We start from the raw sequence: 13,489 nt of genomic DNA, 5'->3' as shown, positions 1-13,489 counted from the left end.
TTCGTTTCTCTCGCTTATGCTAAGGAAGCTGTTCAGTAGTTGGACTACCTCGTCTGCGAGCGTCCGTCAGTCCCACCCCTGGCCAGCCCCCACTATGTCGGTCAGGGTGGGGAGGGGGCGGGGCGATGCCCCCGCACTTGCATGGAAGTCATCAGAAGGAGACGCAGGAATTCTGTGCGAGTGGAATATACCAGTCCGACCTCTCCCTACCTGGCGACGCCGGACACGCTTGGTGACATCGCCTCATCGCAGACTTGAAACATGGAGATGGTGCCCCCTCCTCCCGCAACTGAATAAGTATCGACTCTCTTGCTCTAACGGCCAACGAGCAGGTTCAGCAGTTATCCACGTATTCACACGCATTCGCGTCTGTGCCGTTCCGCCTTTTGGTTTTTCTCTCATTCTTTGCTCCCTTTTTTCCATTCGCTAGCTCTACCCGCACCTTGAAGAATACCCTGTCAGGAGCATGTCGGCACACACACACACACATGAGTGGGAGGGCACGTACCTACGGACACGATTACGGTATGTGTGTAGGGTAGACACACTGCTGTGAGGAGGCCACTACTCTTGTGCTCCCTAACGAACTAAAAGTGTGAGGGAGAGGAGAGAAGGGCCGGTAAGGAACGAAGGAGGGTACTGTGTAGCACCGCACCGCCTCCCCTCCCCCATTCAACGTGGCTGCTTGAGAATCTTTACTGCTGTTCGTGCTCTTTTTGAGGCGGCACTTGTGTGAATGCCCCTTTCACGAAGTCCTCCTCCTCCCCCCCCCCCTTCACTTCGTTCCTTTAACTCACTCTCTTCCCCCCCCCCCCCGCGCGCTGTGTACTTCTCCGCTTAGGTGCCCCTCTTCCCATTTTGCAGATGCGCGCTCTCTCGCTCTGCAGAGCCGTTTCTTGTTTTTGTTTTCGGGTGCATCCGGCGTCTTGTCCGCTCTTTCGCTGTCGCCGTGGTGGTGGCAGCCGAAGTGGCCCTCACTCTCCTCCCCCCTTCTCCCTTTCTCGCCACCACCGACCTCGTCACCTGTTTCCTTCCTTGGGCAGACAAACACTCACAGAGGCGCCATCGGAGTGGTGCTCTTAGGTGTTTGTGCATGCGTGGGCATGGTGGTGTGTCCACGCCGCTCCTCCTCCTTTCTTCACTCGTCTTCCCGTGCCCTGGTTAGGCAAAGACAGCCTAGGCGGAGCAGAAAGGAGAGCGCGCCTTATGGGAAGTCCTTGTCGTCGGGGGGAGAGGGGGGAGCGGCCAGGACTCGTTATCATCCCTGTCTCTCTCCCCCTTGTGCTTCGACATCTCTGCGGGTGTGGAAGAGGAGGAGCCCAGAGGTCGCTGGCATACTTTGCGGGGACTTTACACCGACTGGCAAGTGGCAGCCGTCGATAGGCAAATCATATTTCTGTTGTTTTTAGCGTCCGGGGCAAGACCGCGAAAGAAATTCTCACAGGATCCAACAGCCCGCCCCCCTCCTAACTCGCATGATCTCTTGCCTCGATCCGCTCCTTTACTCGCCCCACATTGCAGCTGCAAAGTGCACCTCTCGCTCGGCGCCGTTCTCCCCCTCTTCCCCTTTGTGTAAAACCCCCTTGCTGAATGTTGTGCATGTTACGGTGAGTCCGTTCTTCAGCGCTTAGGAGCGAGGGTGTCCCTCCTTCCTCTCCCTCTCTCTCTCTTTCTCTTCTCCCATTGGTGAAGACACCTTCCACTCTGTGATCCTTCTCAGTGGGAGTAACCGCCCCCCCCTCCCGCTTTTCCCGATGACTGGAGGTTTCAGGTGTGTATCACCTTCTTCTCTGGAACGATCACCTCGAGCGTCAGTGACCCGCCTCGGAAGCCATCGTTTCCTCTCCGCCAAGACAGTCTGGTCGTGCAGAGCAGAAAAAGGTGGTTACTAGCGCATTTAACCGCGCGAAGGGAATTACGCCACGCCCAGCCTGTAACGCGGTAGAAGCGGTGGGAAGACGCTGATAACGCGGTAGAAGTGCGTCTCTGCTGTGCTAGCCTTCCTCATAGCAAACGACTCTACTGGCACCTCACCCCGCTAGTTTACCGGCTGTAGGTTTGGGCTAGTGGCGGAGGGGGGAGTTTCGAGGCAGTCGTACCGCGAGAATGGAAAGAGTGAGTCGATTGAGAGGGGGATCGACAAAATGTGCGAGTATGCCAGAGAGCACGTCGCTAGAGGATGCACAGCCAAAAGGGAGCGCGCGTTTCTTCCTTACGATCCTCCACGCTTAACCGAGGGGAGGGGGACATCGAAAGAAGGAAACCATCGATGAAGCTTGGCGTCATGTCATTCCTCTCTCTCTCTCTGTTGTCTCTTGCCAGTGGGCGCCACGGCACCACTCCCTGCATCTGCCTTTCACTCCTTCTGCGCCCACATGAGGCGACTCTTTTGCGGTCGCTCAGAGTGAGGTGGGGAAAAATAGGAAAGGCGCGAAGCAGGTGAGAGGCGGGGACAGGGAAACGAAAGAAACGGGGGAGGAGAATCGTCATGGGGAGGTGAGAGGACGGCTGGCGTGCAGGCAGGTGCCATCACCCTCCCTCTCTCATAGTAGCTCGTATCGGTCCGTGTGTCTGTGCGTGCGCGCAGACGATATCAGCAGAGTTGCGTTGAGTCAGAGAACACACGCGCCCACAACAACAAAAAGGCGCATGGACATCCGGTGGTGCCTCTTGTCTTTAGTGGCCCTCTAATGACGGGCATCCCCATTTTCGAATGTCGCTGCTCTCGACTTTCACCGCTCACGCACTCCCTTTCGCTCCCCTTGTCATCTCGCTGCCTTCGTGCTTCTGCTGATGTGTTTTGCTCGGTATCCCCTTTCCACCCTCCGCGGCATGCGTCTGGCACATACCCACACACTCGCTTGCGCGCACGTTTGCGTGCTCACGTACCAGGATAGCTGTGTACTCAGCCTTGTCAAGCAAAGCTCTTTGCGTTTAGCCACCGAATCCTTTTTCGCTAGGGAGTGAATCTGAACTGCTTGCTCGCCACTCCTTATTACCCCTTTCCCCCTTCTTCCTCTCTTTGGGTGTAAGTTTGTAACTGCGCGTGCCACTACTCTCGCCACCATTCGCCGCTCCCCACCCTCGACCTGCTCCTCTTTTCAGAGTATTCCGTGCAGTGCTACTCGTTGGGTCACTACCATGGCCAACAACGCCAACCAGGAGTCGCACGCGCTTTATGGCGCTGTGGTGGTGCGCCTGATGGATCGTGTGATGCTCTGTAAGACGCCTGATTTGCCTACGGGTGGCTTCACAATACCAGGCACCGCATGGGCGGACCTCGTCAGCCGCTGCAGCGCTCCACACTTCCGCACCTCCGCGTTCCTCAGCGTAACCGCCGACCGGGACCCCACACAGGAGGTGACCTTGTCCTACCACCTCATGACCGATGACGCGCTTGGCTACGGCGTGATCGGTGCGAAAGCAGTTGGCCGCCGAGAAGGGCACGCCGCGCTCGACGAGCTGGCGGCGCTCTTCAAGAAGATGTTCGTAGAGCCACCGTCGAAGCTGAATCCAAAACTGGTGGATGTTTTTGTGCGTCCAGCGCGCGACCTCATGGTGAGGCATAGCAGCGGTGCCGCTGCGGGAGCGGCAGACAACAAAGTGATGAAGGTGAAGCTAGCGGTGGATGAGGTAAAGAACATGGCGCTGGACAACGTGGAGCGCGTCATCCAGCGCGGGCAGCGCATCGACGACATTGTGCAGGCTACTGATGATCTTCAGTTTCAGGCGGAGGGCTTCCAGCGCAATAGTCGTGATCTCCGCAACCAGATGTGGTGGAGCTCGATGAAGGGGCGGATTATGCTGGCAGGTGCCGTCAGCTTCATGCTCATGCTGTTCTACTTCACTTTCTTTGCTGGTAACGGCAGCAGCAAGAAAACGACGACGACGACGCAAGCTCCGAGCTCGTCACCGGCATAGGCGTTGGCGCAGTTTTCTCATTGCCCCGCTTTTTTTTTTGGCGGCTAGTGAAGGGCAGGGAGAATGCGGAAAAGTGCACAAAGGAGACGGGTGGCTGGCCTCTCCCCACCATCGAGGCGTCTCTTCACTCACCCCGGCATGTGCAAGTGGCTGCTCTGCTGAGAAAAAGAGAGGAAGACGAGGCTCAGCAGCACCAGTGCCTGCCCGCAAATATTTCGCTCGCCACGACTCTCGCATGGCTGTTTGTCCGGGCATGTGTGCTCTTGTGAAGTGAGAAACGCGCACTCCCGGGGTGCGTCGTCTCGGTCATCTGCAGCCCCCCCCCCTCCCTCCCCCTCCCCCCAAACCCAAATTTGAAGTATGTGCTTTGGCGCTCTGCCTCTCCTCCTCCTCTCCTTTATTATTCTTCTTGGATGATTGGTTGTGGCGCTTTCTATCTGACGCTCACGTTCCCTGTTGCCCTCTGCTACGTTCTTCACACACACACACGCACTCTCGCGTAGCATGTCTGTGTGTATGGGTGTCATACACGTCTGCCCCTTCCCCACTCCTCCACCCTTTCCTCGCCTCTCCGTTCCACTCTGAGTCACACCAACACCCTCTTGCCTCTTCGCGCGTTTCATCTCTTCGCCTGGTGTCCTGTTTTGCATCTACCGCCTCCCTCACTCCACTCCGCCAACGCTACTCTCTGAACCCAGCCATGTTTCTTGGTCACCTGAGAGTGGTGGTTGTGGTCTTTGTATGTGTTTGTGGGCCTGTCGCTCACCCAATGTGGTGGCTTCTCTCTCGTTGTACCTCTTCGAGCCCTCCTCATGCTGCTTTCCCACGAACGGGGAGGAATTGCGATGTTTTGTGCCACTGACTCTCCCGTGTCACGTTGACAAGTACAGGAAAACAAAGAAACAAGCAAACACCGCACAGTAGCGAACGAAAAGGGGTAACGCACGCGCGCGCCTACTTTACCCCTTCCCCTCTTTCACTAGACCTCTTTGACAGCAGGCACGTGGGGAAGGGAGGGGGGAACGTTGTCATACGTACGAGAGAGAGAGAGTGAGAGGCACGGTATTTGCTTCACAGCGTCCCCCTCTGTCATCGTCTTCGTGAGTTGTGGTGGTGCAGTCTCTCTAAGGGCTAGGGAGGGAGCAACGTCGCCGTCACACTCGTGCGCTCTGATCTTCTTCGGGGGAAGCAGGGTTGAGTCCCCATGTTGTGTGACTGCTGTCATCGCACCCTACACTACTCGAGCTTCTCCTCTCTCTTTTTTGCGGAGGGATTAGTGCCACTCTCCCCCCTCTCTCTCTCTCCCAGGCCCCCGTCTCTGTACCTGCGCTGGTGCACGTGCAACACAGTGCCCCACGCGCATAGGGCTGAGCAGATTAGTCGCGATACGCTTTGTTGGGGGAACGCGCGCGCGCCTCCACGGTTGCGGCACTGGTCTCTCTCTGCCTCTCCTCTGCTGCTGCGGTGTGCCTTGTCCACCTTGTCCAGGGGGTGTCTGTCTCGCTTGGTGGTGTTCTCTTTTGCGGTGCCGTGTACACCATCTACCAGCCCATTCCTGTAGCCGCTACACGGCTGCGGGCCTTTCCGGTGATCTAGTCGGACCCAATTTCCCCTTCTCTATTCTCACTTTAGTAGCACCGCTTTTTGGTAGTTCTGCATTGATGTTCATGCTGATGCCTCACGCGTTTTCTCCTTGCGGCCCGCCGAGTGGCCCCTCACCGCAGCAGCACCGACACAGTGGTGCGTCTGGGCGTCGACTTGCCCCTCTTCCACCGCCGCTGCGTACAGCCCCGCATCAGCAGGGGAGTGCCGCGCGGGCTGCGCGAGACCCAACCCCGCCCCTCTCGTCAGCGCTCTCCTCATCTTCCTCGACCGTCATCGCTCGAGGCAGCGCTGGCAGCAGCAGCGACCCTCACCGCGATGGTCAGCACCGCCTTCCACCTTTGCCGCAGCTGGGCAGTCGAACTCGACACGATGCGCCACCAGCGTTGCCCAAGCGAACTGTCGTAGGTGCCTCCGTACGGCGGCTGTTTGCGGGTACGGCACCCGCTAAGCGAGCTAGCCGATCCGGAAAGAGTGCTGGTGAGGTTTTGGTGGACGACAGTACAACGACACGGCCCTCGTCGGGAGAGACGCAGCGCCAGCTCGGTCTTGCTGTAGCAAGGCAGTCCATGCCGCAGGGCCTCCCAAAGCCACGCCCACTTGCACTACAGCGCAGAAGCGGTAGGGCATTCGGTAGCGACGCCGCAGAGCCTGGGAAGTCCCGCGTGGCAGGGACAACTCCCATAGATGCAGTCAGATTACAACCACCCGCCCACCCGGAGCGCAATGGACAACGGCACACGTCATCGGGAGCATCTCTGAGCACCGCGGCAAATGACGCCGCCGCGACGCGCTCAGCACCAGTAGGAGTACCGGGCGCCGGTTGCCGACCATCTGCAGAGCAGCAGAATCAGCAACAACGAGCCAGTAATAACCCTCCGTATGCTCTGCAGGACATGAACGAGCTTGTCTTCACCGACCCGCAGAACTGGAAAACCGAGGAAGAGCTCCCTGGCGTGGTCTGGTCGTTGCTCGAAGGCGTGGCGTTGGAGGCGCCCTACACCAGTGATCTGTGGACGCAAGCCTACGTGTGCCCTGCTGGCCTATTACAAGCGCCGAAAGGAAATGCATCTGCATTGCCGGCTATGTGTCTGCACCGCGAGGGTCAGCAGCGCACCAATGGCTTCTACGCATGCGTGCGATGTGGTACGCCAGTCTGCGACCCATCTCATCAAGTGATACCGGCATCTGGCTCTCTTCGTGGTATCGCAGTGTTTGATGCGCTGAATATGAGCGGTGTTGAGCTCCGCGTCGCCATGCCGACTGTGCTAGACAAAGCAGCTCGGCTGTCGCGTGAGGGATGCTCTTCGTTAACAAGTATTCGGGTCGCCATATCACACGACAGACCGGAGGGTGCTGCGGAGCTCGATGCGACCGCAGGTGGGCTGCGATTCCTCGTGCATTGCCGCCACTGCAACGGGTGTCTGGGTGCGATGCTGCTTGGTGAGGTGAAGTGTGCTCCCTCTGCTGACGCGCCCAGACCCAGTGTCCTGGCAGTGACCTCCGCTGCCTCACCTGCAACGGCGCTATTCTGCGCGAACAGCGTGTGCCTCGAGTACATGCCCTACCGCACGCATACCCGACTTGATCAGGCGATACTGGATAAGCCGACTTCTGATTCGGAAGCAGGCAGCAGCGGCCGTAGAGGTGGGAGGGCTAGCATGCTGGGTGGAGCCTCTGCAGCGGTGTCCGTAGAGCCCGGGGCTACATTAGGATCGCTCTTTATTCCACAGCCCAGGTCGGTGGCGTGGGGCGTCGGGGAAGACGTGGACGGTGATCGTAGCGGGAAGCAGGGGGGCACCAGCTACGCCGGCGACGACACCTCGCTCGACAGCTTGCTGGAAGAGCTGAACCCGTACGGCGATTCAGCCCCGATTTCCAGCAGTGATGACTCAGACGACTGAGGGCGGATAAGGAAAGGAGGAAAGTAGTGGAGTGCACCATTTGGGGGGGCTCGCGCCTCGCACCTTTAGCAGCTCCCTGTTCTTCCCACTGCCGGTCACGTTCCCACTCTCCGATGAATCGCTTTGACCATGTTGCATGGGGAAAATTTTCCTCGTTGGGGTGATTGGTAATGGAAGCTGCGGTGGTTGTGGCGGTGCTGATGGCAGGGCACAGGGAGCTGATTAGTCAATGTATACTGCTAGCAAGGCGCTGTTTCCCCTTGGGCCGCTTGATTTCCCCCCCCCCCCGCCCCTATCCCCTGCCCCTTTCCTATATGGATCGTGCGTAACGCACGCGCACACGTCGAGAGGGAAGGGGAGAGGAGGAAAGACGATACCCTCCACCCACCCCACCCTTCGCATGTGCATACGTGAGTGGGCGCCCTTTTTCCCCTTTGTTCTGGCGTGCTCCGTATCGCTGCTGTGGCGCCTACCGCCTACATGCGCGTGAGTGTTCGGAATTTCATTTTTCCTGCAGTGCCCTTCACAGCAGGCCTCTCCTCAACCACGCATAGATGTGCACGTGTGTGTGTGTGTGTGGTGTGACTCTCCCGCCTGCCCCTCCCATCTTGTCCAACTCCCCTACCGTTGCTGTAGTCGTGGTGTGCGCGGGTCGGCAGGGTGTTTGCTTGTTTCGCTTCCCCTTCGCTCTCTCTTGGTACGCACTACTCTTCCTCTCCTCTCTGTGTTTCTTCTCTCCATAAACACCTCGCCACATCGGCTCCTTTTCTCGTTTGCACGTGTGTGTGTGTGTGTATTGCCTCTCACTCCATTACGTCACGCGCGTACAACCGCATGCCTACATGCACGCACACGTGTAGGATTCTTAAACAAGCACCATCACCACAGCGTCTCTCTCATTCACGCCTCTCTTCCCTCTACGCGCCTCTTTCCTTTTCGTCGTCGCTTACGCCCACCCGAAACTACTCGATCGCAGCGCGTTACCGTCGTGCTTGACACCACCACCGTACCACCGCCTCTTTTTTACCCACCGACGCAAACGCCTGGGTCAACCCCCCCCTTCTCGCGTGAAGCAGATTGTGGCACGACAAGCACCTACCACCACCACCACCCCAAACCCTTTCATGGCCACACAGCACACTCACAACTCGCGACTGCTACTACACAACTACGACAAAGCGCTCACGTTACTAAGATTGCCTTTCTGTCTCTCCCTGCCTCCCTCTACACACGCACTCAGGCGTCACACCCATCACGCGGTCCTTTCTGTCGACGCCAAATTACTATTGCGACTCCCCTCCCTCCCTCTCTCCCCACCGCTTTCCTCGCTCGGCCTACCCACGCGCTCCTCCTCTCCCCTTATCTGCTCTATCGAGGCATCACAAACTTTGGCGCCACGTTTGGCCAGAAAGGCCACAGGCCATACCAGCCCACATACGCATGGGCGTGTGTGTGTGTGTGTGACTACCCACTTGCTTCTGTCCACGACCTCACTCTTCAATCCTTGACGACGCGCCCACCTTGTGTGCCAACTCCTCTCCCTGTTGGTGTCTTGGCAACACGTGCGTGTCTGTCAGCGCGCGCGGGTGCATAGTGCCCTCTGTTTTTAGTTGTCAAGGGTCTTGCACATCTCGGAGTTGATCCGCAAACGCCCTTCTCTGCACATTCCACCCCCTTCACCGCGTTCACCGCCATCAAGTCCCCTGCACACCACCCTGTCTCTGCGTCTACACCCTGGTGCGCGTTCAGTTGACTAGGAAGGCGAAACAACCTACCCCGCCCTCCTGTGTCACTCATTGTTCTTTTCCTTTGAACTCTTCCTCGGTACACACAAGTGTACGTACAACAGGTGAGGGGTGCTGAAGTGAGACTTTTCAAACCAATAGTATTACTCCCTCCCCTCACGTCCCCCCCCCTCTCCTCCTCCTCCTCTCTCTCTCACAGTACGTGCTGCAGCGAGAGAGCGTTACACGCGCAGGCAAGCGAAAGAAGAAGTCGGGACAGGATCAAGCACGGCTCACACCGCAGCGACACACACACACACACGCAGTCATCTGTGCTGTCGGCGGTGTCTTTCCGCTCGTCTTTGGCTTGTTTAGCATTGACTTCATTCACTTTGGTGGCTCTGCGTCGTTGTCTCCACCGACTGTTGTCGTTGCTGTATATATACACGCGTAGACACACAACAACAACAACAACAACAACAACAACCCTCCCCCTCCCCTCCCTCCCCTCTCTTTCGTTTTCCTCTTTTACCCTCCACCTCCTCTCCCGCGGCGCACCTTTGCTACTCTGTGTGGGTGGCGTAATCTTTGGGCTTATCTGCCGTATCGCGCCTAGCTGGTGGTGTGTGGTGTGTGTGTGCCTGTGAGGGAGAAAAAGAGGCCGTGTGTCGAGCCCGTGTTGTTATTGTGACGCTCCTCTTCTACCGCCTCTCCTCCTCGACGCTTTTTTACATCCCTATTCGTTGCTGTTGTTCCCTCTCCCCTCATTCTTTGTAGCTTCGGTCTCCACCTGGTCCTCCCTCCCTCCCCCCCCCCACACACACCACTCCACACCACCCCGCTGCTACTTAACAGCGCACGAGTTGCTTCTCTCTCTCTCTCTCCCTCGCCTTCTCCTCTGCGCGTCTTTTCCTCAGTTGTGTCAGGAACTTTTCTTTGCTATTCGTGCCGCTGGCTCGAATAACGCCCATCGAGGTCAGTTAAGCGAAGGAATTGAAGAGATAGAACGCGAGGAAGGCGCTGCCGGAAAAGGAGTACGCGCGCATCACACAGAGCTCTTCGTGAAGAGGAATCGAGCAGCGATCACACATAAAAGCCCGGCAACGCGTTTGTATAGCCAAGAAGCAATCACACGACAGCGCGTTGTGGCAAACTTTAGGGAGTCCGCGCAGCTGTTTGTATCACGTCTCTGTCTGTCTGTGTGCGTGTGTGTGTGTGTGTGTATGTGTGTGTGTGTAAGACTTAGGCATCATCAGCACCAGCAACTCCACCCACGCAGAGGACGACAAGACCCACAAACACCCCACCCCCTCACTCACTCACTCACTCACACTCTCACTCTCTTTCTGTGTGTGCACACGCGAAGAAACCAACAAATACACTAAAGGAGTGGCACGGGGTGTTGCCCATATTCCTCTTCTCGTGTACGACTCTCCTTCCTTCACCCCCCCCCCCTCCTCTCACCCCCTCTAACACACGAAAATCAAGACAACGAAACTCCTGCCGTGATTGGGCCACGCTGGTACCGCGGGTGCGCGTTACTTTCTTTTTTCAGTTCGTTTTGTAAGGTTGACCTTGGGAGCATCCTCACGTTCCTCAGAGTGTGTGGACTCGAGAGCGCTTCGCTTTCGCGTCTCTTCTCCCCCGGTTTCCCTTTCGCGAAGCACAGAGAAAGAGGAAAAACATCGAGACGCGCACCTTTACACGTGAACATACTGAGTGTTCGCGGGTGAGTGGGCGCGTAACTCATCCTTTCTCCTACCACTTACGTAACTTCCATTGTGTGGAGGAGTTGTTTGTTTCCTCACACACACACACGGGATGGCGTACCCGCCTCATTACCACGAACAACAGCAGCAGCGGTATTCGGAGCATGACGTGACAGCGCATGTCAGCCCACACCTCGCCGCTCTGGCGGAGGATGTGCATCGAATTACCGGTGACATCAGCAGGCCATTCCGCAAGGCGGAGTACACAATGGTGCTGCAGCAGTTTGACATGCTGATGGCCTCCTCCACCCTGGAGGTGGTCGCCACGATGGCGGTGGAGTGCCGCGAAGAGATGCGCGAGCTCGACTCGCTAGGGCACTCACTGAACGTCTTGGGTCCCGACTTCCTGACGTGGCGGCTGACAACCCCGCAGGGACGTGCGATCGGTGTCAATGGTAACTACAACCTTCCGAAGCCGCCCACAGTCTCCAACGATGCCTACCAGCTATACGTGCTGGAGCAGCGGATAGAGCATGCCTGGGGGGAGGTACTGCTGGCGGCGATGCGTCAGCTACCTGATGAGCAGGAGCACCACGATGAGATCGTGAACGACTTTGAGAGGCTGTTCGAGCGCTGCTCCGACTACTTGCGCGCGATGCTGCAGGACACCATAAGCACAGTGCACCTGCTGGACGTGACAGTGATGGACGCCACGGAGCTGCCAACGCAGTTTGTCGTCCATGCTGCACTAGTGAAGCACCCTCCCTCCAACGTCACCGCACTGGTAAAATTCATCCAGTACCTGAAGCAGCGAAGCATCCCGCTCTCGCTAGCCGCCGCCGAGCAGCTGGAGCGCATCTACCTACGCTTCATGAAGGGCAGCGCTGCCGCAGACGTGTTTGAGAGCGTCACCGCCGCCGGCGTCATCCCGCTCTCTGTGCGGCCGTTTGCGATGCTCTTCAATAACCTCACTGACGCGAACGCCGTGCTGGACGCGTATGACTTGATGCTTGACTACAGCATAGCTCCCGAGGCCTCCACGCTGCGCATCCTGTGCAAGCAGTCTCGTATGGAGTACGCAAAACTGCACTTTACAACGGTGCTCAAGAGCATGACAAACACCACTAGCACGTCTCACTCGCACTCGCCGCCGCCGTCGCCACCGCCACCGCACTCCCCGCTGGCGTCTGGGGGCGCTGTTGCGGTAGCTGCGCACACGAATGCCCCCACCATCACCACAGCATCGCGCCGGCGTGACGAGCGCTCGTACTTTGCGCAGCGCATCGAGTGGCTAGCGGAGCGCAAGCCCAAGGCCTCGCTCCTGGAGGCACTGAAGGTGTTGCACCGCGCCGAGGTGGAGGGAACATCACTGCAGGGGGACACGTACATCATGTCCGCTCTGCTTCGGCACTACTGCCGCAGCACAACCCCGCGCCGGCACTTGGTGTTGCCCTTCAGTGCATCCTTGGCATATCGACCTAGTCCTGTCTCCGATGACGTGCAGCTCACATCGGATGGGGAAACTGGTGGCAACTCCAAGGGACATCCTATGACGAACGCATTTGACTTCGACTTTGACCCCACCAAAGAAGAGCTGCTAGAGAAGGAGGGGAAGTGCACCATCATGGAGGAGCTAGAGGGGCCTTCAGGTGCACCGACGCGCTCCCGCGGTGGTGAGCCGGAGCCGGAGAAAGGCCGCCGTTCACGTCCGCCGCCGCGTGACCCGTACTTCGCGGACAGCTCCGAGGAGGGCACGTACATTCTCGAGGTGCTCAAGTCCTACGGATCCTACCCGGACAACAACGTGCTGCAGGCGCTCTCGGCTCAGTACGAAGGGCAGGTGCCGCACATGGAGATTGTCGCCAGCGTTGTTGAGGCCTTCTTCGAGGGCTGCATGGCCTCTCATGGCGCCATGACCCCCGTGGACTGCCGCTTCCTCCACGCGCTGGGCTACTACTACATCGACAACCGCTGGCGCGACCGGGCGCATCACCTGGTGCGGCGCGTACTGGAGATGTTCTACGCTTACTGTGTGACCTTCCGCGCCGACCTCGGCGGAACGGAGAAGTGGTTCTCCTACTTTGCCGTAATCATCGGCACCAAGACCGGTCCACTTGACCTCGGTATAGGCCTCTTCGCTGCGTCCATCGCGCTCTCTGACAAGACTGTGAACCCTAAAGTAGCAACGAAGCTGACAGCGAAGCGAGACTCGTCAGAGCACGTGATCGAGGTACTCTCGGAGCTGGAAAGGTGCGGGTGGGATTACCATCGAATCCTCTGCTGTGACGCACTCATGCTGGAGCCGCAGGAGCGAGCGAGCGCAGGGAAGGTCGAGAGCGCTGCTGGGGCGAACGGCGCTGGCGCACGCGACCATCGTCACGACCGAGGCACGAACGGCAGCGGTGCAGCAGGAGAGGAGCGCCTCGGCAAGGAGAGCATCTATACCTCAGCTGGCCAGGGTCCAAGCTCCTACAGCAACTCGCATCTGCTGTCGGCGCGCCCGAGCCTCGTTACGTACATGTACGTGGCGCTGCGTGACTTGGGGGTTGACAAGAAGACAGCCGACTGGCTGCGCGACAGGCTCAAGGCCGCACGGCAAGAGGTGTTGGCAACGAAGAGGGCTCGCTGA

The 13,489-nt window shown here is 58.3% G+C and overlaps 3 protein-coding genes across 3 annotated transcripts; all 3 read left to right on the top strand.

Annotated features, from left to right (window-relative positions):
* Positions 1–3,141: 3,141 nt before the first annotated feature.
* On the top strand, positions 3,142–3,921 carry LPMP_211490 (vesicule-associated membrane protein, putative; the record flags this gene model as incomplete). The annotated part of the gene is made up of 1 exon (XM_010700632.1): positions 3,142–3,921. One exon carries the CDS (start codon positions 3,142–3,144, stop codon positions 3,919–3,921), a length of 780 nt encoding a protein of 259 aa, XP_010698934.1.
* Positions 3,922–6,092: 2,171 nt separating this feature from the next.
* On the top strand, positions 6,093–7,427 carry LPMP_211480 (hypothetical protein; the record flags this gene model as incomplete). Its single annotated transcript, XM_010700631.1, has 1 exon — positions 6,093–7,427. The coding sequence occupies one exon, from the start codon at positions 6,093–6,095 to the stop codon at positions 7,425–7,427; it is 1,335 nt and encodes a 444-aa protein (XP_010698933.1).
* A 3,545-nt stretch (positions 7,428–10,972) lies between these two features.
* On the top strand, positions 10,973–13,489 carry LPMP_211470 (hypothetical protein; the record flags this gene model as incomplete). Its single annotated transcript, XM_010700630.1, has 1 exon — positions 10,973–13,489. The coding sequence occupies one exon, from the start codon at positions 10,973–10,975 to the stop codon at positions 13,487–13,489; it is 2,517 nt and encodes an 838-aa protein (XP_010698932.1).

This window comes from Leishmania panamensis (assembly GCF_000755165.1).
Source record: "Leishmania panamensis strain MHOM/PA/94/PSC-1 chromosome 21 sequence".
In the NCBI taxonomy this organism is placed as follows: Eukaryota; Euglenozoa; class Kinetoplastea; order Trypanosomatida; family Trypanosomatidae; genus Leishmania; species Leishmania panamensis.
Note: the sequence above shows the minus strand (reverse complement) of the source record. Positions and strands in the feature narration are given on the sequence as shown.